This window comes from Pseudomassariella vexata, assembly GCF_002105095.1.
Source record: "Pseudomassariella vexata strain CBS 129021 chromosome Unknown BCR38scaffold_1, whole genome shotgun sequence".
Taxonomy (NCBI): domain Eukaryota; kingdom Fungi; phylum Ascomycota; class Sordariomycetes; order Amphisphaeriales; family Pseudomassariaceae; genus Pseudomassariella; species Pseudomassariella vexata.
This window is the reverse complement of record NW_024467956.1, coordinates 2,705,798-2,733,210: the sequence shown is the minus strand read 5'-3', so window position 1 is coordinate 2,733,210 and position 27,413 is coordinate 2,705,798. Positions and strand designations below refer to the sequence as shown.

The 27,413-nt window shown below is 51.4% G+C and overlaps 9 protein-coding genes across 9 annotated transcripts; 4 read left to right on the top strand and 5 right to left on the bottom strand.

Annotated features, from left to right (window-relative positions):
• Positions 1 to 8: 8 nt before the first annotated feature.
• On the top strand, positions 9 to 1,411 carry BCR38DRAFT_330132 (ornithine decarboxylase; the record flags this gene model as incomplete). Its single annotated transcript, XM_040854933.1, has 2 exons — positions 9 to 294; positions 345 to 1,411. 2 exons carry the CDS (start codon positions 9 to 11, stop codon positions 1,409 to 1,411), a joined length of 1,353 nt encoding a protein of 450 aa, XP_040721241.1.
• A 593-nt stretch (positions 1,412 to 2,004) lies between these two features.
• BCR38DRAFT_307566 (uncharacterized protein) lies at positions 2,005 to 2,211 on the top strand (the record flags this gene model as incomplete). The annotated part of the gene is made up of 1 exon (XM_040854628.1): positions 2,005 to 2,211. A coding segment is annotated over one exon (207 nt), but the record flags the coding sequence as incomplete, so codon positions are not given.
• An 832-nt stretch (positions 2,212 to 3,043) lies between these two features.
• BCR38DRAFT_480145 (uncharacterized protein) lies at positions 3,044 to 4,224 on the bottom strand (the record flags this gene model as incomplete). The annotated part of the gene is made up of 2 exons (XM_040863240.1): positions 3,044 to 3,358; positions 3,922 to 4,224. The coding sequence occupies 2 exons, from the start codon at positions 4,222 to 4,224 to the stop codon at positions 3,044 to 3,046; spliced, it is 618 nt and encodes a 205-aa protein (XP_040721239.1).
• A 2,261-nt stretch (positions 4,225 to 6,485) lies between these two features.
• BCR38DRAFT_417629 (uncharacterized protein) lies at positions 6,486 to 7,141 on the bottom strand. The gene has a single exon (XM_040859165.1). The coding sequence runs from the start codon at positions 7,131 to 7,133 to the stop codon at positions 6,897 to 6,899; it is 237 nt and encodes a 78-aa protein (XP_040721238.1). The 5' UTR covers positions 7,134 to 7,141; the 3' UTR covers positions 6,486 to 6,896.
• Positions 7,142 to 7,921: 780 nt separating this feature from the next.
• On the top strand, positions 7,922 to 9,421 carry BCR38DRAFT_331312 (TATA box binding protein associated factor; the record flags this gene model as incomplete). Its single annotated transcript, XM_040855041.1, has 2 exons — positions 7,922 to 8,366; positions 8,418 to 9,421. 2 exons carry the CDS (start codon positions 7,922 to 7,924, stop codon positions 9,419 to 9,421), a joined length of 1,449 nt encoding a protein of 482 aa, XP_040721237.1.
• A 565-nt stretch (positions 9,422 to 9,986) lies between these two features.
• On the bottom strand, positions 9,987 to 11,268 carry BCR38DRAFT_417626 (uncharacterized protein). The gene is made up of 3 exons (XM_040859164.1): positions 11,046 to 11,268; positions 10,652 to 10,718; positions 9,987 to 10,590 (listed from the first exon to the last, which is right to left on the bottom strand). Exons 1-3 carry the CDS (start codon positions 11,083 to 11,085, stop codon positions 10,146 to 10,148), a joined length of 552 nt encoding a protein of 183 aa, XP_040721236.1. The 5' UTR covers positions 11,086 to 11,268; the 3' UTR covers positions 9,987 to 10,145.
• A 6,622-nt stretch (positions 11,269 to 17,890) lies between these two features.
• Positions 17,891 to 19,755, bottom strand: BCR38DRAFT_16936 (major facilitator superfamily domain-containing protein). The gene is made up of 3 exons (XM_040853840.1): positions 18,663 to 19,755; positions 18,484 to 18,611; positions 17,891 to 18,415 (listed from the first exon to the last, which is right to left on the bottom strand). Exons 1-3 carry the CDS (start codon positions 19,649 to 19,651, stop codon positions 17,940 to 17,942), a joined length of 1,593 nt encoding a protein of 530 aa, XP_040721235.1. The 5' UTR covers positions 19,652 to 19,755; the 3' UTR covers positions 17,891 to 17,939.
• Positions 19,756 to 22,127: 2,372 nt separating this feature from the next.
• Positions 22,128 to 23,349, bottom strand: BCR38DRAFT_329144 (isoprenoid synthase domain-containing protein; the record flags this gene model as incomplete). The annotated part of the gene is made up of 2 exons (XM_040854856.1): positions 22,128 to 23,051; positions 23,224 to 23,349. The coding sequence occupies 2 exons, from the start codon at positions 23,347 to 23,349 to the stop codon at positions 22,128 to 22,130; spliced, it is 1,050 nt and encodes a 349-aa protein (XP_040721234.1).
• Positions 23,350 to 24,040: 691 nt separating this feature from the next.
• Positions 24,041 to 26,145, top strand: BCR38DRAFT_329349 (anaphase promoting complex subunit 8; the record flags this gene model as incomplete). Its single annotated transcript, XM_040854875.1, has 3 exons — positions 24,041 to 24,138; positions 24,197 to 24,875; positions 24,925 to 26,145. The coding sequence occupies 3 exons, from the start codon at positions 24,041 to 24,043 to the stop codon at positions 26,143 to 26,145; spliced, it is 1,998 nt and encodes a 665-aa protein (XP_040721233.1).
• Between the last annotated feature and the right edge of the window lie 1,268 nt (positions 26,146 to 27,413).

The window sequence follows — 27,413 nt, the reverse complement described above, 5'->3', positions numbered from 1 at the left end:
TGAGGGATATGGTTATGGCAACAGCTGTCGTCGAACAATTTGCACCGGTTATATTTAAAAATAACCACGCACTCAATGATTTCAAGAAGAATCCCTTCTTGGAGCATCATCACAATGGCGCTGTTTTCGCTAAACATTTGATCGGCGATGCTCTCCGACGACGTGTCGAGGGTATCGACCATGAAAGTTGCGAACCGGGAGACGAGGATACATTCTTCGTGGGCGATCTTGGCGAGGTCTACCGCCAGCACATGCGGTGGAAGAAGAATCTGCCACGCGTGAAGCCATTCTACGGTACGTTCGTTCACCCCAACCGTCGTGCTCACGGCTAACCTTTCCTGCAGCCGTCAAATGCAATCCCGACCCTCGAGTCATCCAACTTCTGGCTGGACTCGGCACTGGCTTCGACTGCGCCTCCAAGTCAGAGATTGAGCAGGTCCTGGACATGGGCGTTGAGCCTGAACGTATCATCTACGCTCAGCCCTGCAAGACCAATTCATATGTGCGGTACGTCGCCAGCAAGGGCGTGAAGCAGATGACATTTGACAATGCCGATGAGCTCCGTAAGATTGCCAAGCTGTTTCCCGATGCCGAGCTCTACTTGCGCATCCTGACCGATGACTCGTCGAGCTTGTGCCGGCTCAGCTTGAAGTTCGGCGCCTCCCTCGATACGACCGACGATCTTCTGGCCTTGGCCAAGGAACTCGGCCTCAATGTTGTTGGCGTCAGTTTCCATGTCGGCTCTGGCGCTTCAGACCCCATGGCTTTCCTAAAGGCCGTTCAGGACGCCGACGTTGTTTTCAAGCAGGCCTACGCGCATGGCTTCGACTTGAAGACTCTCGATGTGGGTGGCGGCTTCATCGGCGACACGTTTGAGGATATGGCTTCCGTTCTACGCGATGCCCTCGACGAGTACGTCCCACCCCACGTCAATATCATCGCTGAGCCAGGCCGATATTACGTCTCGTCAGCATTCACCATTGCCTGCAACATCATTGCGCGTCGTACCATTCAGGACCCAGCCACTGGTGAGGCCAGCTATATGACTTACATCAACGACGGCCTTTATGGAAACTTCAGCAGCATCATGTTTGACCACCAGCAACCTGTTGCTAAGGTCCTGCGCACCGGCCAGCGAACCTTGTACAACACCCCCTCTGCGGAGGCCTTCCCTGAGGGAGTCGATGCTGGGATTGAGCACTCCATTTGGGGCCCCACTTGCGATGGTATTGACCGCATTACCGAGAGCATCCGCTTCAAGCAAGAACTCGACGTCGGAGACTGGCTGTATTTCGAGGACATGGGCGCCTACACCAAGTGCTCGGCAACGAAGTTCAACGGCTTCTCCGATGCCCACGACGTCATCTACGTCTGCAGTGAGCTAGGAGCTCGTGCTCTCCTAGGGATGTAATGTTTTTTATGGAGTCACAGTTGCTTAATGTGGCAGCGACGGCGGATGGAAATTTCGTTGCGATTATAGAAAAGTTGGGTGTATCGGGACGCGATGTAACCGCTGCATTATTTAGACTCTATGTAATGTAAACATGACAAAAGAGCGGGTAGAATGTAAACACGCACCAACATCCACGAGCAGCCCTGTCAGATCATTGCCGAGCTCATACGAGTAAATCGATAGAATATGAGTTGTGGACCGCCGAAGTCAATTTATTTACTGGTTTAGGTGTGTCATCGTCAGGCCCAAACTGGAAAACCTGACGTTCACTCCTCCAATTACATCGAAGCAATCACCTGCACCAACTTCAGAAGCCGATTACCTGACGGAGCCCGCTCCAACGCGAATAAGTTCCTCCGCATATCAGAGCTACCAGCCGTCCTGCATTCTTCCCATTTTCTCTTGATTTCCCAAAAATTTTCAGTCACAGCCTTGGTATTTCAATATCAATTGTCTCAGATCACTTCAGATTCAGGTTCATACCACAATTTGACGGGCCCTCTCTGCTCTTGATCTCACCACACAGCAAAATGCGTCTTCAAATTGTCGCCTCCGCCATTTTCATGACTCTTCCCTCCGTCTACGCCATCGCAGACGGCACTGCGCTTTATAGCCAGCTCCCCAACTGCGCGAAGCCCTGTCACGTGTCCGCGTCTCAGGCTATTGGGTGTGATCTTGCAGATTTGAAATGTCTATGTCAAAAGCAGGAGCGGTATGCTGCGGAGGCTAAGGGATGTATCATGGGGACTTGTTGGATAAGTGATAAATTGAGTAAGTTCGAGGAGCAAGTCGGAAAGAGGGTTCAAGGAAAGTGACTGACGGTGGCTTGGCGAGTAGGAGTTAAGGGCATTGCGGAAGGGGCTTGTGTGGGTGTTGAGCATGAGGAGTTGTGAGATCGGGGGATAAGGGGGAATTGGGTGGCTATGTCAATGGGATTGGACACAAAATATCACAAAAATAGCCCAGTTGCGGAAGCCAAATGATGAGAGGGAGAATGCAGCAATAAACACGCCACTGGGAAATTGAATCTTTGTAATGGACGGCTGAGTGCCAAAGTATCTATGATATTTTTCGTTGTCTCTCTAAACAAGTGGTATCCCAGTCTTAGTCAAACTACATGGTGTATGTGAATTAGAACCCCTGAACTCAAAGTGCTTCTTTACTGTAGGATCCTCAATCAAGACATTGACAATGCGCTTCTCAAATGGAATTACAATTCAGAGCCCTTATCAGCCTCGAAAATTATGGCTGCGCATCAATTGGCGACAAAAGAACTTATGGACAGTATCGCGTCGAGGCGAACATACAGCGACGCCTTGTTACGGACGGGCACAGTGGCATCCAGGGCCTTGTCCATAACGGCCTGTGTGGTGCCATTGGAGACTTGGCGTATATACGACGCTATGTGTGGCCGAGAGTGAGGATAGGGGGGTCAAACTGCGATGTGCTAAGTCAGATAGCATTCCCCTGATATCAATTGGGGAGTTGGGGCTGCACCTGCGTGCGCATGTTGACAGATTCGATGAAGAAAGCGGGTGAGGCCGGGTCCCGGTTATAGATGGGCATGCGGTGGAAGGCGATGAAGGCCTCCTAAGTCGAGATCCAGGGATTATGTTCGGTGGTGGCCACGCGCTTGATTTCGGTGGCTTTGCTTTGGGGCAGGTGGTGTAGGAGGGCTGAGCAAGGAACATGGTCCGCATGCCGCTCTGGGGGCGGCGTTACGTCCATCTTATCCGGCTCGGAGACCTTCTTGGTGAAGGCGGATCGGTCGGTACAGGCTTCATCCCGGGTCGGCGGTGACGTGCCCCTGAGGCTGGAGGTCCAGTTCTCGGCTAGTTGGTGGACGAAGCCTATGTTGAGCTGGAAGCCCGAGATCGATGCGCCGAGTTCCGGATCTCGTGCGAACTTGGGAGAATTCTTTTCTTCCCATCTTTCGGGATGGGTATCTTATTTGCAGTTCGAGGGAGTTATGGGGTTGCAACTCTGCTGATCTATAAATGTGTACTTATATGTGTTTGCGTTGACAGTGTGTGCTACGGATCTGCATAGTGCTACATCAGATCCGGCTTTACTTCCCAACTGAGTTTGTAAACGCAACTGCATCTGCTAATAAACTTCCTATGAATGGCAAGAGTTTGCAGTTCAATAAATCATGTATGCCAGTGTTTGCGAATCATATCAAACGCCCAGACATGCGAGCCAACCACACAAGCATATGTCGCATGAGAAGCTAACCGCATACCGGTATATGCAGAGAAGTTTTGTACTAGTGAACACGAATGTCTCAAACAGTATTACGCTTGATAACAGTATCAAGCATTTACCTAACCATGCGACTAACAGATTGCGAAGCTGCCATTTGTAATTCCATCATGTGTGTAGGGCCTGTACTCGCTCCGGGTTTTACCTCAGGCGACTATAACATAGATTCTCACTTCGAGCTCTTGTCCAGATTTGATCTGACATACAGCGAGCGGCCGGCCATCCTTCGGTTCCACGAACGATCCAGTAGTATCCGCCCCGTATTCAACGTCTACTACCAATATCTTCATCCTCATCTGAACGCGGTATACAGAGTGATGACGTCCAAACAGGGCCAGATCATATAGCAATGACCTCTTATCAGATTCATAATAACCACGCCCCATGCTCAGAGTCGGTCCAGCATGGACGGCATGGACCCCCCTTTTGTCCATCTGGCTCCCAGGGCCCCAGGTCAACCCAACAATTAGAGAACAGAGGATGATCATGATAGAGAGAAAACGCTCCATCTTGCGGAGGAACTCCACGGCTCAATCTGTGTTGATCACCACGTACGTGGCGTCGCGTTGTTCGAAGATGAGCCTGGCGGCAATTAGATGCGGCTGGCTTTATTGAGGTTGGGGTTTTGTGGTCCATTGTGGATAGGTGGACGAACTGCTCGTAGGTAGCATTCATAGATTGGAGGTTGAGTGCAAGTATTTCTATGAGGTTTTCCCAATGTCCCGTCTTAGAATCCAAGGGTATTTTTGACGAGGACATAGAGCTGATAGTTGAAAAGGCCAGTCGTAAATGTAAAGAGTAGAGCCTTGGAAATAAATCGGATTGTATCGGGCATGTTTCAACGACGTATTGTGCGATCTACCAAGTGTACGAACGTGGGCACCCCAAATTGAAGCAGTCCGATTAATTATCTCTGGATATGATGCGAAGGACATATCTCCATTTGACATGAGAAAACTAATTACAAGATGACGGGTGAAAGTTTTCATCAACCTGGATATTGGGTGCGGCAAACTTTATCACATCAAATGAGTTTATTGTTAACCTGGCGTAGCAGTTTGCCAAAGATTTGGCGGGCTCTTGAATCTCTTCTATCTATACCTGGTGATCGAATCGACTGCCCCGTGCCTACTGCAAGACACGCTGTTTGTTTCAAAGCTACTGTAAACCGTCTTTGACGCCCCAAAGTATTCGAAGTAGAGGCAATAACGCAACATGTGTCAGATTCCGAGTATTGGGTGCGTATTGATACTGCGAAGGAACGAGGGGAAGAACTGCCCTATCGACTCCCGGGGGGTCTCTAAATACACTAGTTCGTGCCTGGGTGCCTTTTACCCCTCTATACCTGAGGCTAAACTTTTCCACAACGTGCGTAACTCATGCCAGGAAACTCAAATCCATGATTTACTGATAAGGATGGTTGCGTTATCGATCAGTGCTGGTTGGTATTGCCCGAGCGGTATCTCCGAGCTTCTAGCACTGGATGTGACGAGAGCCATAGTTAAGATCATACCAACAGAAGTAGGCTACTTGAATAAACAATTTAAAATACATTAAAGAAATGTTACGATGCTTTAAACCACCGCTCTGTGATTTGTCAAGTCGTGCCTTGCAATCGATTCCCCGCCTTGTAATGAAAATTGTATTCTGTGTTTGACTACAACGGGCTTCATGATTTCGGCTTACACTACCTTCCATTCCACATCAACCATCCCAAGGCTAGGCGTGTAGACCCGAACTGCCCCGCCAGCGTAGGCCGTTGATAAACTTTCAATTGATGGGCCTATCCCCAGCTCGTGGACCAAGCCAGATCTCTTGACACGGGGAAGCAACTTGACGGCGTTTCCCCAATGCTCGCCAGAATTGCTAAAGAGTGCTCCTATCATCTTAAAGTACTCCCCATAATACAGCGGAGATACCTAATGTACTGGTCTGTAACCCTCTGTAGCTCTTGTCAGCATGCTGGAAAGACTGATAGGAGTAGTTACATGTACGGCGCACAATGAAATACCAAATTCAATGATGCACGACCTCCACCACCCTTTCCCCGTGATATCGCTATGTCAGACAAATCCAAGACCATATATCGCGGAAAAGTCCCCTCGTCTGGTCGATTTGGAGTGGGCCCTCGAGTGAATAAACAGGCTCCACGTGGATCACTATATTCAAGTCTGGTCAAGAGAAGCGAAATGGCCGGCCCGCGTATGAATGTTTGAAATCGTCACATCGTGCTCCGGTGTAAAAGTTCCTCGTAACCTTGAGTGCCTGTTGTTGAAGATCGGAGCGGAGAAATGGACATTTGTACTCATCTCGAAGTATCTGGTTGGAGTTGAGGTGCTGTCCAGTCCGAGTTGCATATGGCCGATCGTCCTCCGTACACCCGATATAAAGTCCTAATTTAAGGCGAACTGAGTCTTCCACGCCTGGTATTGGGTCTATCAGTGCAAATGACACTCAAAATCAGTTGGCGCCGGGTGAGCTACATCATCTGACGACCACAATTGTTCAGAAATGTTACATTTGTACGTTTGTTGATCCTGAAACTTGCACATGCCATCGGATGGAAGGTGGTTTTCTTGTTCAAGTGCATGTTGGTTGTGACTCTCTGCTGGAATTGCTAACTTGGACTTGGCTGAACAAAGAATCGACGCACATAGTAGAAGTGACAGCCGACACCGAGTAAAAATTATGACTGCCAATTAGGAACATGAACGAAATGAAAAAAGACACCAGGCTCCCCAAAACAGTCACTATACTACGTAGCTAGACCAGAGGAGTGGTTTATTTCGATGACCCGCATTCCAGGTTGTATAGGCACCGACCATGACGGATTGCTCCCAACGGATGTGTTCCGCTTCCCGGACTTGGGTGCATCGAGCTTGGTTTCATGCGTCGTCCGAGACGCTGTGTATTTATGTCGACTATGGTTATTTCTAACATACGGTGCAGACGAGAACCTCTGCAAGGCGGTGAAGCCAGGCTCCCCAAGGTCCCATGAAGAAAACGTAACTTCAGCCAACTGATTTCCCTTTGTATCGTAACTGGTGCCAATGTCTGATAGGGGCCAGAGACGACGGTGTTGTCGTCGCCTTCAGCGTTCCCAGAGGCCCAATCATATTGGCCATTCCATGGTCAAAGAAACGGGCACTAACATCTTCATCGAAGATATTGTATGTGTGGACTATATCAAGCCCTCCGACATAGGCAGAAGCCGAGGTCCAATATCCCAGAGTTGGCTCGCTTGACCGGAGAAATGTATGATATACCACTTTCCCTCTCTCAAGGTTGACTGCTCAGGTAGAATCCCAGCGTGATCAGCTTGTGACAGATAGAGCCGAGTTAACCAAATATTTACAAGGCAGAGGATCGCTCTCTCAGCTTGTCGCAGAGTAAGGCAGGTATGCAACAGTACTGGCATGGTTCGGGGGAGCAATAAAGCTCCAACTGCGCTGGCTGACCCCTGTGAAAGCTTTGGGCCTGCGGTCGCACCAGCGCCCCACCTTGGAGATGTGGCCAATGACGTAAGGCCATTTCCTCTTCGTCAATTCACTTCAACCTCCTACTTGCCGTGAGGCTGCACGAATACATCTCGTCGTCGACTGTCCAGTAGCCTCGTCCAGCCCCCCGAGCCGACGCAACGACTCGACAGGTCAAACTCGCACTATATTGAAACTGGAGGATAATCTTGTGTCACTGCCATTCCATATTGTTTACACGATTGACCGCGGTTGCTTTGACAATGCTAAGGAGGAAGTAACAGCAATTTCGGCCGTGAACTTGCCTTACCCACTGAACCGATTCTACGTCGACCTCGAACCCATGATCTGAGCTCGCTTGAGCGCCCGATTGGTGAATCTCTGTTGTTCAAACCGTTGTTCGCCCTCGCGCCTTCTCACAAAAGCAAGCTCCAGGAAGCAAGCAGTCCCGGAAGAAACCCCCGTCCGCTCTTTCGTACAATCGCGGCCATCCTTTCAACCGTCTCTATCCATCGCCGCACACGTTACCTTTGTAACTTCCTGCCGCGCCTGGCAAATCTTCATCTCGACAACCACAGAAACTCGTCGTGCGACAGGCTTGCATTCTTCGACGCAACCCGACTTCCTTTTCTTCGCCGAATCCATCTGACCGAAACAAGCCGCGAAATCCACTCTTCGGTATTTGAAAGCCTGCGCGCAGCTCCGCGATTGGATCTTCGCCGCAGCCATTATGGCTTCGACTAGTAACGCGCGCTCTGTCGTTCCCCAAGATGCCGCCAACAAGGCCCCCACCTCCAACGATCCGCGGCTTCTATGGAACCCCGAGAACGTCAAGGATGTAGCTGAGTCTGTTGGCATTGGCAACCTCGGCGACGAGGCCCTCCGCACATTGTCGCAGGACGTCGAGTATCGCATCGGTCAGGTCATTGTAGAGGCACTGCGATTCATGCGAGCCGCGAAGCGAACCACCATGACTGTTCAGGACATTCTGCTGGCCCTCAAAGTTCTCGACGTGGAACCACTCTACGGCTATGACTCCACTCGTCCGCTGAGATATGGCGAGGCAAGCCTGGGTCCGGGCCAGCCGCTCTTCTATATCGAAGATGAGGAAGTCGACTTTGAGAAGTTGATCAATGCCCCACTGCCCAAGGTCCCGAGGGATATGAGTTTCACGGGTAAGCCCACGGCCAATACTACCATTGATACGCAGCTGCTGATAATCACAGGCCATTGGCTCGCTATAGAAGGCGTCCAGCCTACAATCCCCCAGAACCCCAGTACCGGCGAGGCACGGAACCAAGAGCTTCTGCCCAAAGGCCCTGGCGCTCATCCTGCGCTTCCTGCTTTGGCTGGAAACCAGGCTGCCAACTTCCGCCCTGCTGTAAAGCACATCATCAGCACCGAACTGACGCTCTACTTTGAGAAGGTTCAATCTGCTCTGCTCGACGACAACCCAGATCCCGAAGTTGACCGACTTCGCGATGCTGCCCTCGAGTCCATCTCTTCCGATCCTGGTATTCACCAATTGATCCCTTACTTCGTCAATTTCATCTCAAACGAAGTCACCCATCACCTCGACGATCTCTTCGTGCTGCGCCATATGATGTCTCTCACCAATGCTCTCATCCAAAACCCCGAGATGTTCCTCGACCCCTACGCCACTCCGCTGTCAGCACCCGTGTTGACGTGCCTAATGGGCCGTAAACTGGGCACCGAGAGTGGAACGGACGAACTGAAGCAGCAGTACCAGCTCCGCGAGCTTGCAGCCAGCTTGATCGGCAAGATCGCCAAGAAGTATTCGCGGACTAATAAGATGCTCCGTCCCAAACTCACACGATCTTGCCTGAAGCACTTCTTAGATGCCAACATGACCCCAGCTGTCTGGTATGGGGCCATTTTGGGCTTGTCGGCAACGGGTGGCCCAGAGGCCGTGAAGGTGCTTGTTTTGCCGAACCTGAAGGGCTTTGAGCAGTTGATACTGCAGAAAGTCAAGAATGACACCGAGAGCAGCCGTATTGAGTATGAGGCATTGGTCGGAGCCATCGTGAAGGTTATCCGGGAAGTGGCACCCAGTCAGGATATGTCGATGACCAACGGTGTCAATGGCGTCAATGAACATGAATCGACCCAACTCAAGGAGTTTCTGGGTGAAATCATAGGCGAACGGATCTTGAGACTGGGAGATCATCGACTGATCGAGGTAGTTCTGCAGGCAAGAGCCTTCATGTAGGAAATGCTGCTGTGGAAGTGTAGGTGGGCTCTCGCAGATTTCTCTGAAAACCCGGGCCACTGAGGATTTGCATGAAGAGAGGCAGTTTGGTTATTTTGAGACGAGGACCATGATGAGAAAATATGGGGCAGCATGTGTCTTCAAGTGGCCATTGATTATGATGACGGGACAATCTGTTTTGTTGCGCATTCACGCGTCTAAAGCCCGACGTTATACCCGAGGATGACTTAGATCAGGCGAATGGAGTACAGGGCCGACTACACATGAGCATTACTTCACTGGATTTGCGACCAGATGGAGACCCACTTCCTCAAATCCAAGGCACTACAAACTTGTTTGTAAGAGCAAATAGCAGGCCGATTGAGAATATATACTCTTGCGATGCAATTATTCATGCGCCCTTGACATTACCCTGCCTATAGGCGTTATGACGTGTTTGTTCCGTGTACAGTCTTGTCAACTGCCGTCTCAAAACATGCCCGTTTCTAGTTAATCTTTCTAGCAGATACAGCTGCCAAGCCATCAAATGCGAACGGCAGCATGTCACCGAGTCCTCAGAGTATTATGATGAATAGAACAAAGAAATTTTATATTGCTACAGTGATGTATATAATCATGCGTAAACATCAGTTGGGTCATCCCGAATTCTGCTGCGTTCTCCATTCTTGCCCTCCTGGTTTCCGCCATGGCGCCCAACATCCTCATCATCGCCCATTAACTAAATTTACAACAGGAAGGCCAGTGCCAGCGCACCAACCGTACTCGCGCCAGCGATGGCGTATCCACCCTTCATGATAGCCGGCTTCGAGAACCCCCGGGCGAAGTCCCACACCAAATGCCTGATGCCATTGATGGCGTGGAACACGAATGGCCATGAGATGAGGAACTTAAGACCGCCCTTAACCGCTATGGGGAGAGCACCGACTGCTGCGGCCAGAGAGGCGGACTCGAGATGCCAGCCGAACAGAGGAGCGACGAGGTATGCGGTAGCGAAGACGTAGAAGCCACCGGAAAAGATGGACCCGCTGATACGAGTGCCGATTGAGGCGCCGTAGTATGTCTGGGACTTATCGTAGATTTCGAGATGGGGTGATACGGGTCGTTGGCGTCGCTGCTGTGCTAGGAGAGATTGGGCGTCGGCCTCGCTGAGCTTTGATGTAGTTACTGGGCTGCTAGTTGTTAGCAGGGCTGCGTATGATAGTTGAATAAGATGATTGTGCCTGGACATACCGTGTTTGCATTAGAGTCACTGCCAGACGCTGAACGTTGTTTGAGAAGAAGACATTGGGCTTGGCGCCTGTTGTAGAGTAGGTTAGCACCAGTTGGTCCCCCCGTACTCAGTGCTCTTTGTATAGATCATGGGTTGCCCGTCCCGTCCAATGGTCCATCATTCGCTTTTCTGTTTCAATGGCCTAGCCATTATGTCTCTTCCGTCGACACAATATTCGGTGGAATTATCGTTTGCGGAGATGCGCCGCTGTTGAATATCCAAGCTCCTCGACTCTTTCATTTCTTTTGTGGCTCTTTCTCCATATCCCTTTTGAACGGCCCCGGAATCGGTCATACAACAAACAAGTGCTATAACATCATGGCTTGGGGAATGGAGCTCAAGATTGGTGCTCACCTTGGCGCAGTGCCGACAAACCCAGTCTTTGTGCATTCATCTTCACTCTGAGATTCAATGCACGCGCTTGTGCTACCAACTTCTCAAGTTCGTGTCACCGGTTGGCAGTATTGACGTCGATAAATGAAACAACGTCACGGCAACGAGAGTAGCAGAATGTCAAAATGATCATAGAGACCGAAAGTGCAATCGCCCGCCGGGAACAATCCCACATGTCCCTTCCTTGCCGAGGATCAACGAACCAATCAAAAATCGAACAAAGTCAGCCGGCAAAGTGGTCCTTAGCGTTCAGAGTTGCTGCAAGGTGGTCTGTGCATCTCTAACGACACATCAAAACTGGCAGCGACGAAAATTCGGATCCTTTCGTTTTTCCTTTTCTTCCTCAGATAAACACCGAGCATCCAGACAGCACAATGCTCCACCACTGGACATTGCGCAAATGTCGCTGCGGCTTCGTGTCGTATGGGTGCTCGAAGAGCAAACATATCTTGGGAAAGATGGATCCTTCGTTAATCTCGGTGTCGAGTTCTGCCATCTCGATCTCGTTTCATTCTGCGATCTACATTTCAGCAAAACCATTTAGCCAAAGATGGAATGGGTCCTGTCGGGCACAACCGACCCATGTGCGTAATACTCGGGCTCCGATGTGGTCATGAAAGGGTGCAATTCACTAGGGTGGACAAATCCAGTCCATCTTGGTTCATCGAGCCAGTATATAGATCCCTGGCACGTTGTTTTCGCGGTGATAAGTACTTCAGTGACTTGGACATATTTCTAGAGGGCATGCGTTCGCATTCGATCCCATCCGCACATCGAAACATCACTCAACCAGAACTAAATTCATGCTAAGGCCTGTTGGTAGTCATTGTCCGGTCAGTTTGTAGTTACCGGCAATCCTTCAAGTACTTGAGTACATAGGTATAGCCATGTACACTGTGTCTGACCAAGAGTAGGAACGTGTTGAAGCTTGTACAAGTCTCGAAATATTGCTGACTGTGCCGCCCAGTTCGTCATGGTATGTTGGGTTTTGTTCGGTCTACGGAGCAGTTGTCCAAGGGTAGGACAGCCGAGAAAACAATCTAGACATCAATCTATGCATTACTCGAAAGGCCATGCACTCTTCTACTACGGAGATGGTCTGGCATGTGTTGTGCTGAAATTCCAAGAACTAAGGCGCATGCTGATACCAGGGGAAATTCATATCGGAGACTCAACGTGGTATCTTGGAAACCAGTAAGTGATATGATTTGTGATCGTATTTATATACTGGTTATGATCCTGGCTCTTTTCTCACAGAGCTCTGACGATGGTGATGCCATTGTCAGCCCTGAATCACGTCGGCAGTGAAGATGTTACTGAGTCAAAGTGTTTTCTTTTCGCTCTTTCCCCTTTAGAACCACAAGTATTGATTTTCTTTATTGAGCTGAAAGTCAATTTTCAGGTAGAAATTTTGCAGTTGTGTACTGGTAGTGCTTGCACTGGGGTTGGGTTGCCTACCTAATTTTGTCGCCGCTCTGTTTGTTGCAACCCACTACAGCTGGTTTACAAACCACCATCCCCGAGCCATCCAAACTATTTTGCTGGCCGCTTTGGAAAGTCACGATCAAAAGATTTCGCCGATTCATATTCAAGAACGCTTTCTTGTGGTATTCTACCTCGCAAGACGTTGCAAAGCGACTGCGAGCACGTTGCAGGTTGCATCGTACTTTCCGTTACTGGTAAGTGAACTAACACCCGTCTGCCCATCTAGATCGCCGAAAAATCACGGCCAATTGTAATGATCTGGTCTAGTCCAGCTTTGTAGATGTCTTTACACAACAAGTAACTAAACTGTTATAGATGGCATCCTCGCCGCCATACTCCCCGCTGTACTCGTTGCCTGGGTTGCCCAAGACCGAGTCGTCAGTAGAGATGGATTCCAAGGCAGTAGCATTAAATGATGAGCTCAAGGTACGTTCACTTTCTATCACTATTTTTACAACCTGGCAGACCCGACCACTCGTGCAACCTTGTAACAAGGTCTTGTTTCTGACCGTTACTGGCTGCAGACATGCTAACGCCAATCTAGGCTCCTACCACCGCCAGCGACCTTGAGGAAGGCGCAAAGAAGGAAGGTGCGGTTCCTAGTGAGGATGAGGATGAGGGACCCACCAAATTTGCATTATCTGGGACTGACACTGTTTTTCATGTTGGTGTCGCTCCCACTTTGAAGGATCTTCGTGCACTGCGTGCGGCTACCCGTGCCCACGAGAACGGCTTCAACCAGACTGGATCCAGTCAAGTGCTTGAGATTCACAATCTGGAGCGAAACCTCGAACGTTCGAAGCAAGACCTCAAACGAGCCAGAAGCCAACACAAAAGTCTCAAAGTTGCTAACGACCATCTGTTGGCACGCGTAAAGTCTCTTAATCAGCAGGTCACTTCCTCTTCGCAGGACACCACTAGACAAGCTGATATGGACTCTCTGGCCAAGAAGAATCACGAATTGGAATGCGAGATAGCCAGTCTCGTCCAGAAACATGATGCTGAAAGTGCAGCCATGAAGAAGAAGCATGCACAGGAGCTCACTGTTGGCATTGCTTGCGAGCTGAACTCGAAGAAGGCACAGCTTGAGGCCATGGACACAAAGCTCAAATCAAAGGATGCTGCCGTACTGTTGGAGGCTCAGGCAGCCGAAACTGACGACATGATCAAGAAAATTCAACAGCACATCACTCCCTCGATGGCGCACAAGGATAGCAACGGAGTCTTGCTGATTGAAGATGGACTGGCTGAGATTCAGAAGCTTTGGAAGAACAACCAAGGCGCGGACAGTGCCCCTATCGCTTCGAGAGACCAAGTTACTGAAGCCAAGGACCGTGAGATCGAGCAGCTGAGAAGCAACATCGCCGTCATCACCGCTAGAAGATGTGAGATCGCATCACTGAAAGCTGAGCTTGCCAGGGTCAATCGAGTCTCTGCCAAGGACGACGAAATCCAGCAGCTGAAGGCCAGTATTGATCAGATCAAGCAGCAAAGTGCTGCGAAAGATTTTAAGATTCAGCAGATTGAGCAGAGCCTCGCCAATGCCAAGGATCGCGAGATTGCAGAGCTCAAGCAGTCGCTTACCGCCGCAAAGAACCGCGAAGTTGAGAGTCTCAAGCATGAACTCACCATCGCAAAGAACCGCGAAATTGACTCGCTCAAGCGCGCCATGCTCTCCATTGCCGAGATGGCTACTACAGCTGCGAAGAGTTTACAGGGTGGCATAACTGTTTCGGGAACCGTTGATTCTCAAGATTCCGCGATTCAACCCCTTGATTCTCACGAGCTGTCGACGACTAAAACCGCTACTAAGGACGCGGTCATCTCGAATGAATCTACGGGGCTAGCCTTGCCTACATCAAGCTCGGCGAAGAGTATTGAGGAGCAAGCAAAGCACTCGGAGATCAAGACCCCAATGCTCGCGGCTTCTATGTCGGATGAACTTCCCACTGTCTTAATCAATTCGACTATGATCCTGACGCCGGTAGCTTCCCCGTCCGCTAAAACTGATGCTACGGTGGATTCAATTGCAACCTCAGTGCCCGTCGCTTCTTGGCCCGAGGGTGATTCCGCCACTTTGAAAATTACTAATGCAGACCCGACTTCAACCCAAGCTCCCGTCACTTCTTCCTCCACAGGCAACTCCACGCTTTTGGAAGATGCTGTAGCAGATTCAACTATATTGCCAGCGCCCAACACTTCTTCGAACAGCCGTTATACAACGCTCTTGGACGACGTCAAGGCAGATTCTCCCAGCTCTGCGCGTAATACGAAAGCGTACAACAACTGCTGGAATGAGGGGTTTGGCCGTCGAGGTGTTGGCCGCCATGAACAGCCAACCATCCCGGATGACTGTCCGGCGTCACGAAACCCTTGGGCCAGTGCAAACATTGCTGCCGATGATGGCGATATTGCGCTCGCAACCAGAAAGAAACAGGATGATCGAGTGGACCGTCTTCAAGGCCAAGACTCGAATCTCGATGACGCCCAAGCATTGGTGAAGGATACATTTCGCAATGCCGCTCTTGACAAAGATGACAAGTGCGGTAAGATTGGAACTTCGACCAAAAGCTTCGGCAGTACCCGCAACGCTTCGTCCAACGGCGCCGAACCTTCGGCCAAGGCCGGTGACGGGTCCAAATGTTTATCATCTCATGATCCAGTTGAAGCAAAGGCTACCGACACCCCAACAGCCCCCAATGCACTCATGAAGAGCACCAGAGAATCCACCCATGGAATCAAGAGTACCGATGCAAACAATGGCACAATGGTGATGCTTGCGCCTCCGGAGCATGAATATCCCTTGGGACATGTCGCTTCTGCTCCGACTACCGTGTCTACTGGGATTGCCACTCCGACTTCAAGCCCGGAGTCCAATGGTGCGAGGGTCCCCGTTCCAGTCTATGGTATGGACAGCCGTATTGTCACTCTCGGGAAAGATCTCGGGGAGGCTGTGGCCAATATGGGTTCCTCCCGTGGTGTTCAGGCAGAACGGTTGGCGCGAGAGCTCGTAAAGAAGAACGCCAATGATAGAGACGCGATAAGAGATGCTATAAGAAAGGAGCAACATCCCGCAATCATACGTAAATACCGTCATGATGTCAGGAATGCTGAGATTCAGGAGATTGTTGTTTGTCAGCCTGCAGCTGATGCAGCAGCTTCCCGCATGGTCGATCGCAATGAGGCAGCCGAGAAGAAGGATGATGGTGACGGCTTCCTTACTGTCATCAGCCAATCCCAGGAGTCACTCAACGCCCAGAAACGACAGAGCAGACCCAAAAAAGGCAAGAAAACCAAAAAGAAAAAGGGCCGAAACAGTTCCCAAGACAAAGCTTCCACAGAGAGAGCTGGATCTTTCGACAAGGATGTAAAGGATGGCGCCGTAGCATCTCCGGAGAAGCAGGATGCTGTGACTGCTGTAGATGACGACCAGAAAGACAGCCTCATCACAGTCACATCTACTACTGATCTGGAGCGAGCTAGGTCTCCCCAGGAGGTGAATGATGAAAAGAACACCGATATTAGTGTCACATCAACCCCTGAGAAGCAGGATGATGTGGTCGCGGTAGAAGATGACAAGACAGACAGCCTCATCTCATTCATCCATATCGCTGCCCCGGAACCCCGTAGTACCGCGTCAGTGGAACACGGTGCGGCCACATCCACGCCTCCATCTAACAATGTTTCTTCGAGTTCGACACCTTCGTCGAACAAGAATTCGATTTTTCCAGCTACAAATTTGAAGCGAAAGCCCATCGTCCCGGTCATCCCGCTGAACTTCAACTCCAAAGTTTTGGCCAATGGAAAGCCCAAGACTCCTCCATCAGCTGATCATAAGGCATCTACTTCACCCTGTGCTTGTGATAGCGAGCCGAACGTTGCGGCGTCTATCTCTTCTTCCAAGCCTGTTACTGACTGCCAGTCTGTTGCAAATGTGTCGAACAGTGCGGCGGCTTCGGACAAGAAGACGGATGGTGGCATTGAGGAGGTGTCTACTCCATGCGTCATTCCTACTCGTAAAGAAGCTATCCCTTCATCAACTTCTGTAAAGGAGCTCGTTTCTAGTAACACCACACGCGGCAAGCTGGCTGTGGTATCTGGTGATGGTCAAGTAGGGAACATGGGTAGCGTCCCCACAGTTGATAAGTCGGTTGAAGAGCCTGTCAGCCATGCCGTACAGTATTCCGTTGGAAAACCCGCCCAGCAGTCCAGCGAAAATCCGGCCGAGAAGTTCGCCGAGAAGTTCGTCGAGAAGCCAGTTGAGACGTCGCTTGAGAAAGCAATCGAGCAGCCGATTGAGAAGCAGAATGAGAAGGCGGTCGCTAGCCATGCGCCTAGGCCCAGGAAACTCAAGCTCACTCACAAGCCTCGAGTTGCTGGCGGCGATAACTCAGAGGCGAAGGCGGACGAGAGCAAGGGATCCACTACTACTGTCTCCACTCGAATAGCAGCAGCTACGCAGATGCGCTGGTCTGATGTTGCCAGTGGCAAGGCTTCTGACAAGAAAGCTGCCCTTAACAATGACTCCGGCAATGAGGCCACAAATGAGTATTTGTCAAAGGGGGTCCTGAGATTCGGAGGCTTCGCTCCTCGCGTGTACCAGACTAGAAATGGAGCCCCGCTCCCCCCGGTTCCTGTCCCTGACAGTGCTGAGGATGCTGAGGATGTTAAGGATAAGGAAGAAACAGTTAAGGAGGAGACTGCGAAGGGAGTGACGTCCAACGAGATGATTTATCCCAAGCATATTCATGACCCACTGCCAAGTCTGTTTTGTGGCGACGGGGAGCCGCTGAACTGGGCCGACGACTGCGAGGAGTTGTGGGACCAGCAAGCCACATCGGCCTGATGGTTGTCGCTCCGTTCTCTCGTGGTTGGTGGAAGCATTCTTTCATCTGGTAATAAGTGGCATGCAAGTGCCTTCCCTGTGCTTAAAATTCTTTCCACATCGGATACATAAGTATACAGCGTGCTATAGCGTAAAAATTGGCGTGAGGAATGAGAATGATATATACGGAAAATACTTGGACCGTATTTTAACCTGCACATCATGATGATCCGCCTGAGATAGCCCCTTTGCATCAAACACACCTTGACTGATGCCGAGCTTTCCCTTTCCAGGAAATATGATATTGACTTAGAAAGCTTGGGCTCTTTGTTTTGTGCTCGGAGATGATGTTGGCTTTGTCCACATGAGATCAATGCGTGGACAAACATTGACACTTGGTCAAGTCGCCGAACGGTATCGATTGATACTACACGTACAGAGTATATGAAGAAATCTACAGTTCTAGCTGGGATCAAGGTATAGTGTACAAACCCCAAGGACCCCTCCACATGACGGTAAACAACAGGACAAAAATTGGCCTATTATCAGACCTGCTCATGACCCGGCAACGCAGGTTTCTCCCCTTCATTCTTCGGCCTCCCCCCTCTCCCCTCTTCCCTTGCCTTGGCAATCTCACTCGCAAACTTACTACGCATCCGAATCTCAGGACCCTTCTTATAGAAATGAAACACAGGCGCCGTGACGAAAACCGCAATGATCGCCAATATTGTGCTGGCATATTCGAGCGGGTGGTCCTTGCCGATGTTCTCGTACATAGGGGCTGAGTAAATCGCGGCAATGCCACTGAGGAAGTCGCGGGCGAAGTCGTTTCCTCCTGTTGCCGAAGCGGCGTAGACACCATACGCAGCGACAGTATAGTCGATGGAAGATTGGTAGATGGAGTAGTTGGCTATGCCGACAAGACTGGAGAAGATCATGGGGACGATCCAGGGGATGCCCCGGGAGGGGCCGAGGGAGGTCCAGGCGAAGCCTATAAGGCCGATGGGTTCGAGGAGGATTACTGTGGGCGGGACAGGGGTTAGTTCGGTTCTTGGTTAGGGATGAGATTGGGGGAATAGGGGTAAATACCGTATCGCAGCCACCAGAGACGAGCTTCAGGGGTCACGGAATCGGATCCATTCTTTCGTCTTCGTTGGCGGAACATGTGGATGGAAGGTAGGAAAGAGAGGTAGGCGAGGAAGTAGCCGATGAGGAGACTGTTCTGGTTAATCCTCAGCTTACAGATATCAAGGCCTGAGAGTTCTTACGGTAAGAATGCCAGACTGATGCCAATCGTCCCAAAACCCCACTGCTTATAAACAGGCTGGAACCCCTGAAGAAAGATAAAAATGAGGTTGTCACTAAACCCGCTCACAGCCGACAGCCAAGCAACGATGGGCTCGGTAAAGAGCATATAAAACGGCCGAACCCAGACAGTCATGACCTCCTTAAAGCGCATCCTCTCATTCTTGACCTCGTTGGGCCCCCAGACGTCCTCGCCTGCCTTTCTGCGCTTCTTGGCTAGCCGGTCCAGAATCATGGTAGACCGCGTCTCGGGCACGAGGACCAGGTGCATGAACTGAACAGCAGCGCCGGCGATGAGCTGCGTAAAAAAGATCCAAGGCAGCGGCTGCATCTCCTCAACGAAGCCGCCCACGACGGCGCCGACTACGGATCCGCCAACCGAGGAGAGGACCAGGAAGGCGATGGCATACTCTTGGTCGTCGGGCTCCCACATGTCGGCTAGCACACCCAGCGTCACTGATCCGCCGGCGGTGGAAAGCCCGCCTAGCAGACGACAGACGACTAACGTCCCATAATTTGGTGCGAATGCGCATGGAAATTGCCAAATATTCACGAGCAACAAACTGAGTTGCTGTGTGGGCCAACGTCCCAGCTCCTCGCTCCAGGGGGCCCAGAGCTCGCAGCCGAAGGCGTACGCGCAGAGGAAGGTGAGCTGCGGGACGCGGGCCGCTTGCTTGGAGACGCCGAATTTCTCCGACACGCCATCGACGGCGTTGGCGTAGAGGCTGGCGTTGAGGTTGATGCTGATTTGGATGAGGAACATGACGGTTAGAATCTGCCACTTGCGCCAGGTCGGGAAGCTATACCCCAGGTTGGCGTACTCGTCGGCTTCCCTAAGCTCGCGGCGGCCGTCTGGTGTTTTCTCGGGGGCTTGGGAGGGGTTTTCGACATGGTCGTCGTCGGGCTTGGTGCCGATGCTGTCGGACCGGGTTTCGCGGGTTTGGGAGGCCATGTTGTAGCGGATACGTGTGGGAGCGAAACCCCAGAATCAGCTTCGCAACCTCAGTTTTGGTGGATAAAGTGGTTGTGATAAGTATAAGGCGTGCTCTGCGAGCGTTCTCTTGTACATATGTCTCATCCCATTCAATCCAAGCCTGCTTCTCTCTTCCATTCTTCGCTTCCCTACTCGTTCCCCTCCATTCTTCCGACCGGAACCCTCGATGTGCCTCTTGGCGCCCAGAGATCAGCGCCGCACAGTGAGGCAGGCCTTGAGGCTTTCGTCTTGTCCGTATACCGTTTTCTTGGTCCAAAGCTTGAACAGCCAAGTTGCGGATGCTCTCCTTTACCACCCCCCTCACTCTCCCAACGGGGTGGGTGCCCAATAAGATGCTTTACAACCGCTGCTGACCGTCGCAAAATGAAGTCACTGCGCGCCTGTGGCGCCAGGTATCTCTTCCTCCTCCTGATCAGAAGACGATGGTAAGCGTTGCATTCGGTGTGGCAGCCTATAGGGAAGAAAACATGCCATTTGGAATCTCGATGGATGGGTGTGACGTCGGAACCACGCAGGACTGTAGTTTTGTGGCTTTTGAGAAGCAAGGGCGCCGCACAGGTGCATGCCGGTTATAGGACTTGGGTTGGTTGGTTGGTTGGTTGTTGGCTGTTGGGGATGGTGTGTGACATTCCGCCCCCAGATTTCCCCCGCATCGAACTAAGCCTTGGCGATCCTCAGAGAGGGAGTTAAGCCATGAATATCCACGTTTGACCGTCTCGATTGAATTATTTGAGATACAAGTCTTAGTTCACTTGAGGGTGGGTTGGCGAGTTTCCGAGTCCAGTCGATGCCACTGAGCCGGAGACTTCACGCAATGGAGGTCTTCAAGGATGCATTGACGGACGCACTATTGCTCAGGAACTCTGACCAGATATACGTCACATTCTTTACTCGGGATTAGGACTTGAACATCGCATTCAGTAAAACCACTCGGGCCCGGTCAGCTCCGCGTCAATATCCAGTAGCGTGACCGTCAGGGGTCAGACGCTACGTAACTATCACAATTGGAACAGCCGAAAAAACAGAAAATCATTCAACACGTAAGTTGCACTTCATCGTGTATCTTGTTCTGCAGGGAATCTCGGCCCAAGTTTCGTGAATCGCCAGGACAGAACCACCAAGTAAGTCGCATTTGCTACATTACTCAAAACGCACCAAACCCTCCCTCAAGCACTTTCTGGCGGATCGTGACATGAACCAGCATGACAAGCATCAGTCACTCAACCAGCAACACCCCAGTAATGTATGGAGTTTATCTACTTCCTTATCTATTGTTGTTCACCTGTGTTAAATGCAGAGCTCAAGGGCATTATTCAACGGCTTCATGAATTCGTATCACTCATGAAACCTCCCACCGTAATCTGGGGTGAGACTACTCGCCTGTAATTTCGGCTTCTGGCTTCCAGTGTTACTTACTACGCTGGGGAAATTGACATGATAAAGTCCTTTGATCCGATTGAAAGTCGTCCGACGGCTTGTTGCGTAACCTGGCCGGTGAACCGGTGGTCTGTTCGCCATATTCTGGCAACTAAGCATCAAGAGTCTTCCCAGCCACAGTTTCAAATTCCACGTCAAAGTGGAACATGCTGCGTAGTCAAGAGGGTATCGTCGTTACTGCATCCCCATCTGGTATTACCATGCCGAGGTTGTCCCGTCATTTTAGTAACACGACCAGATGAGAGTCAGTGCTACGGAAGAGACAGGCAGAATTGAGCGTGCCTGGAGTTTCCAGCTATGAAAAATGTTACATGTACAATAAGTGAGACACTAGCCGGGTGGATATCTGAAATGGTGTACTTGTATAAGCCCAGCGGGTCATACGTGTGATTGATGATCCTTCTCGGAAATATCAGTACAACGTCTGTAGACTGTGCCAGCCAGCGGGCTCATTGCTTTACTCATTTTTTTTTGATAATGACCTTTCCGTATCACATGTATTACATGTGTCACAGTCACTCACCCATTTCGTCAACAGCCTGCAAGGGACTTGCCCTGAGCACCAACTCACGCCTACGAAGTGCGCAAGGAGTGATCAGGTACCTTCTGGCTACATGGAAGTGCTCGGGGGGGGGGGGGGGGAGGGTTGACCATCTATTGATCATTCCCGTCAGGGGAATCAGCAGCTATGCGTCGATTGAAGTCTGCCCCATGTCAAGAATCACTCTCGAGTCTCCCAATTCAATGCAAATCAAGTCTATTGCTAGTCGGTTGAAGCAAAAGGGTATCAGCATCCTATCTCTGCCAATCACATGCCATTGGGATTCTTGAGAGTTCTGTTTAGCAAAGGCCTTTGCAGCGAGCGTTGATGCCACCCGTCTCGCGAAAACGTAATCTTAGATCCCATGAATGCGTGGCAAGTCCAAATCTTGTTCGTAGGCCATCATCCAAGGCACATATTCGTTGCTCCTTTCAGGGGAGTGTTGACACGTCTACCTTACTTGGATCGTTTGTAGATCTTCTTGAGGAAGGTCTCGAAGACGGACTTCTTTAGACCCTCGCTCTCGTCCAGACCCTCGATCATCTTCTTGATCTCACCGACGCGCGACTCCTCGTATTGGAGATAGATCTTCTCAAGACCCAGCTCGTTGTAGAGCTTCTTGACCGCAGCCTCGTCGTTGTCATTCTTGCGGCCGTAGTGCTTCTGGAGAACCTGAAGCTGCTCGGGAGTGGCGATCTTGAGAGCCTGGTTGACCAGCCACGAACACTTGTTGTCCTTGATGTCGGTGCCAACCTTGCCAATGTGCTCGGGGTCGCCAAAGTTATCCAGGTAGTCGTCCTGGATCTGGAAATACTCTCCCATGGGGATCAAGATGTTCTCGGCCTGCTTAAGGTTCTTGGGCGTCGCGATGTTCTGGAATTGCAGGGCAAGTGCAACGGGGAGGTAGAAGCTGTAGTAGGCAGTCTTGTAAATGACGATGAAGGTATACTTCTCAAGGCTGAAGTTGTCGAGGTTGACGTGGTCCTCCGGCGCAGTGAGCAGATCGCACAGCTGGCCGAGCTCGGTCTGGAAGGTGACCTCGTGGAACAGCTCAACCATGTCGATGTAGGCCGGGTGGTCCTTGAAGTATTGCTTCAGAAGCAGATAGATGGCGGACTCGAGCATAAAGGCATCGTTGATAGCGACCATGCCGACACCGTTCTGGCGATACCAGCAAGGCTTGCCACGACGAGTGATGCTGCCATCCATGATGTCGTCCGAGACGAGGAAGAAAGCCTGGAGAAGCTCAATCATCCAGCCCAGAACCGAGGCCTGGAAGTACTCCTTCTCGGTGAGGTCTCGCTCCAGCAGAAGACCGACCGAGTCGGGAACTGACATGCCACGGTTGCATTTTCCACCGAGGGTGTTGATCTCCAGGGACTGGGTAGCATGTTAGCATCATTTTCGATTTTGTCTCTTCTGCGCTTATTGCCCAAGGGTGTGGATCTGAGCGGAAACGACCGAGCCAGCGTTGAACGTAAAGCAGATATGAAGCTAATGTGAGAAGCAACTGGTTCCAAACTCAAAAAATAGAGGGTGATCTTATTCTGACCTTCTTGAACCATTCAAGGTACTCCTGAGGGAGCTTGTACTTCTTGGCATGGTTGAGGACCTCTTGCTCGAGCGTCGGGAAGACGGCCTCGAACTTGGCGAGAGGGGTTGGCTCGGTTCCCGTCATCTTGAGTCTGTGAAATTCGAATGCAAGATAAGCCTCTGAATTCTTCCAAACGGACGTCTTGGGGAGGACGACACGATTCTCGTTGGGACGAAACTTTTTATCACCGTGGATGACCTTTGCAGAGTTCTGCTCAGAAAAACGACCGAAATAGCGGGTAAGGTTTTGGCTATTTACAGCGCGGCAGTCGGCGGCACTGGCGTTCAGGGGTCCAAAAGCTGTAAGGGACCATCACTTTCCAGACACACCACTGAGATGAGCCTGTCGGCCGATCTGCGGCAGGCAGTTGTATTTGACAGCAGCCATCTTGACCCTCCGAACCGAGATTGTGGACGGAGATAACGCTAAGCCCAACTCGCATTAGCGCATGGCACGTGCATCAAGGTCCATTGGACAAGTAAACAATACCTTGGCCTCGGAGTGAGGTGGGTGTGGTTCAGTATTGCGAATTGCATGGCGGTTGAGCCAAGTTTGATAACCGCTCGACAAAGATGCGAATGGTTGGGACAACTTGAGCAGCTTCAAAGATCCAGACTGCCAGAGTGATTGCCCCTCACCTTCCAGGACACTGCCCCGCCAGCCAACGTGGGGCGCGTGTCATAGGACCCGCGGCTTCACGGCGCACCTCGAGAAATCAAGCTCGACCTACCTCACCAAGGACCCGGCCCCCCAATGCCATGATACCCACGACAACATGGCTCTCAACGACCGGGAGACGTCCCAGCTAAGGGGCGCTCTGCAAGAAGCTGTGGTCAAGTGCTCTGAGAGGTGTCTCTACCAGGCGTCAAAGTGGTAGGTTGTCGCGCCTGTGTCTGTCCAAGTTGCTGCTAACCTGTACCTCTGCGACCAGGGCGGCCGAGCTCCTCAATGCGATACCAGAACTTTCGATAGACCTCGATGATTCTCAGCTATCAGATGCAGGGTATGCGCCGACGGTGTTGGTCCAAAATGCGGACCCGGAAGAGGCAGCACTCGAGGCAAAAGAAATCAACAAGTACCTGTTGGCGAAGTCGCTATTCGATTGCCGGGAGTTTGACCGCTGTGCCGCCGTGTTCGTACCCGACTCGATGCTAGCTGGAATTGCCACTTCGAAAGAGGTCAACACGACCCCTAAAGGCAAAGGAAAGAGCAAGGCGACGAGTGCGAGGCCGGCGGCATCTGGAACGGCACTGCCAAAACTCAGTCAACGAAGCCTCTTTCTGGCCTTGTACGCCAAGTTCTTGTCCGGCGAGAAACGAAAGGATGAGGAGACGGAGATGGTCATGGGCCCTCAGGACCTTGGCACTTGCGTCAACAAGCAGTTGCTCACAGTCAGCCGCTATCTGGAAGCTTGGTTCGAGGAGCGCAAGACTGAGGACGGCGAGGATGCCGACAGTCAGGGGTGGCTGGAGTATCTCTACGGCATGGTCCTTGCCAAGCAGAAGAACGAAGAGCTGGCGTTATACTGGCTTGTGCGTAGTGTGCACTTGTTCCCCATGAACTGGGGATGTTGGCTGGAGATGACTTCTCTGATCTCGCGCGTTGAGGATGTAAGTTGGCAAGCGACGCCTTCTGAGGTTGGATCTGACGTGTTGCCAGCTCAACCGAATAATGCCACGCCTGCCTCAAAACATCGTGTCCTTCATGTTTCACATCAATACTTCTCTCGAGCTGTACCAGCATGACACCAACCTTGCCAACTCGCTCGACCAGCTCCTGAACATATTCCCTACCTCATCATTCCTGTTGACGTGCGACGCTCTCCTTTCGTACCACGCCAAGGATTTGGTCGCAGCTGAGCAACATTTCAGTCGGTTGCTGTCTCTGCATCCGCATCGCTTGGACTCTCTTGATCACTACTCGAACATATTATATGTAATGAACTCACGCCCGAAGCTGGCCTTCCTTGCCCATCTATGCTCCAGCATTGACAAGTTCCGGCCCGAATCTTGCGTGGTCATTGGTAATTATTATTCCTTGCTATCACTCCACGAGAAAGCCGTGCAATACTTTCGGCGAGCACTGACCCTCGATCGCAATTGCCTCTCGGCCTGGACGCTCATGGGCCACGAGTACGTGGAGCTCAAGAATACGCATTCGGCGATCGAGTCGTACCGCCGCGCCGTCGACGTAAACAGGCGGGACTATCGCGCTTGGTACGGCCTGGGCCAAACGTATGAGGTGCTCGAGATGCATGCTTATGCGCTGTGGTACTACAAAAAGGCGGCGGGGCTGCGGCCGTGGGATGGGAAAATGTGGATGGCCGTCGGCTCGTGTCTCCAACGGATGGGCAGGAATCTTGATGGCATCAAGGCGTTGAAACGCGCCCTGCTGGCAGAGAGCTACTACGACACGAACAGCAGCTTTGGCAGTGGGGGAAGCAGCGCTGGTGGTCTACGGGGCGCGCACATGGATCCTGAGATCTTGCTGCAAATTGCAACCATGTACGACGACATGAAAGAGGAAGACGACGCGAGAGCGTACATGGAAATGTGCGTCGCGCAGGAGGAGGGCCCTTCTGCCAACGAGCTTGGCGACAGTATTCAAATCCATAAGGACGACGGATCAGACGACGATGGTGAGGACAGGAGGAACGGAGGCGGGCTGGGAGGGGACGGCACGGGCGTCACGGCCGCGACTAGTAAAGCACGCATGTGGCTTGCTCAGTACGCCATGAGGGTGCAGGACTGGACCACTGCCAATAGGCTCGCCAACGAGCTTTGTCAGGATGGGGTCGAGGTTGAAGAAGCCAAGGCCTTGATCAGAGAGGTTCGGTCACGGATGGAAGCTCCAGGGACGGAGGCGGGCCCGGCGCAATGAACCTGGCCGAGTATTCATGATACTCGAGCATTGTGAGTGTCGTCGATGGCATGTTATTTCAGTTGGCTTTTTGACGCAGGAGTCAGCAATACGAGATTGGTCACTAGTGTTATCGCGGTGTGGAAGACGTGGGTACCGACACCAGTCAGCATTTGAACGCATGGAGCGAAAATGGTTACTTGGAGTTAACGGCGGCAGAATCCACGAGGCCAATGGCAAAAGTAGGCTAGGTTGTGCCGTACGACATCACGACAGAATGAATAAGCACCCCGCGATGATACCCCCGGTCGTGGACGCTTGTCCCGTTGTGACGGGCATCGTATTCGCTTGTTGAGAAAGAATCACACGATGTGCTGATCAGAGCGCAACCGAGAAAGCGGGCCAACGTTGGTGGTGACCTCAATAGCAGATGAAATTATACGCTCGACTTGGGGAGGGTCATCCGACTTTGAGTGGTGAGATGAATATTGCAGGAGAACAAGTTGAAGCGTTGGCACGCCAAACATGTCGAAGGCCGTCGAATTCATTGATGGCTTGATGGAAACGTATATACCAACCGCATTCCTTCAAAGCCAAGACGCCCAACGACACCCCTGCCCATCCACGCCAAGAGCTAGTGTGTTGGTTGAGCAATATATATATATATAGGTCGAGGTGCTCGCAGTCAACATGCCAAACAAGTCAATGTAATGTCCACCGCAGATTCCACGACATTCTGCAATGAATGCCCGTACAGCTGCACATGGCCAATGCATCGCATTTCCAGAGTAACACTTTCGTGCCGTCTTCATGCGGGCTTCATAATGTTGAGGGACTCAACACTAATCGCGAACCATACTCTACTTAACCATTTACTAGGCCAGGCGGGAACAAGTCACGCCAAGTGCTTCCTGAGCGTTGACCCAAGTCGATTGCGACTGGCTTCGGTAGTTGCGTTTATCAATTGTGACTGAGCGCGACTTATCAAGTGTGCAATCAATATATGCCCTTGCAGGGTGGGTAGGGTGACATTGTTGGTCTGACAGACAGACAGACCAGATCGAGCCGGCCGTGCGTCGAAACAAGTTAGATCAGAAGCCAGAAGGACAAGCTTTCCGAAGTCGGCAACTTAGCCTCCAAGTCGACTTGAACTTGCTTACTACGGCAAGGAAGTCTGATGGTGCCACCTTGACTAGACGTCAACACCCTGGGTAGTAGCCTACTTGCTTAGTTACACGGGCTACATGATCCATGGTGACATGAATCTCGACGTTACTTGCAACTGATGG

Coding starts and splice junctions, on each gene's coding strand:
- BCR38DRAFT_417626 (XM_040859164.1), bottom strand. CDS start 11,085: ATGAATGCACAAAGACTGGGTTTGTCGGCACTGCGCCAAG. Junction 10,719..11,045: donor TTTGTCGGCACTGCGCCAAG/GTGAGCACCAAT, acceptor ACTCTACAACAG/GCGCCAAGCCCAATGTCTTC. Junction 10,591..10,651: donor GTGACTCTAATGCAAACACG/GTATGTCCAGGC, acceptor AACAACTAGCAG/CCCAGTAACTACATCAAAGC.
- BCR38DRAFT_16936 (XM_040853840.1), bottom strand. CDS start 19,651: ATGGCCTCCCAAACCCGCGAAACCCGGTCCGACAGCATCGGCACCAAG. Junction 18,612..18,662: donor ATCAGTCTGGCATTCTTACC/GTAAGAACTCTC, acceptor TAACCAGAACAG/TCTCCTCATCGGCTACTTCC. Junction 18,416..18,483: donor TCTCTGGTGGCTGCGATACG/GTATTTACCCCT, acceptor TCCCGCCCACAG/TAATCCTCCTCGAACCCATC.
- BCR38DRAFT_417629 (XM_040859165.1), bottom strand. CDS start 7,133: ATGCCAGTACTGTTGCATACCTGCCTTACTCTGCGACAAGCTGAGAGA.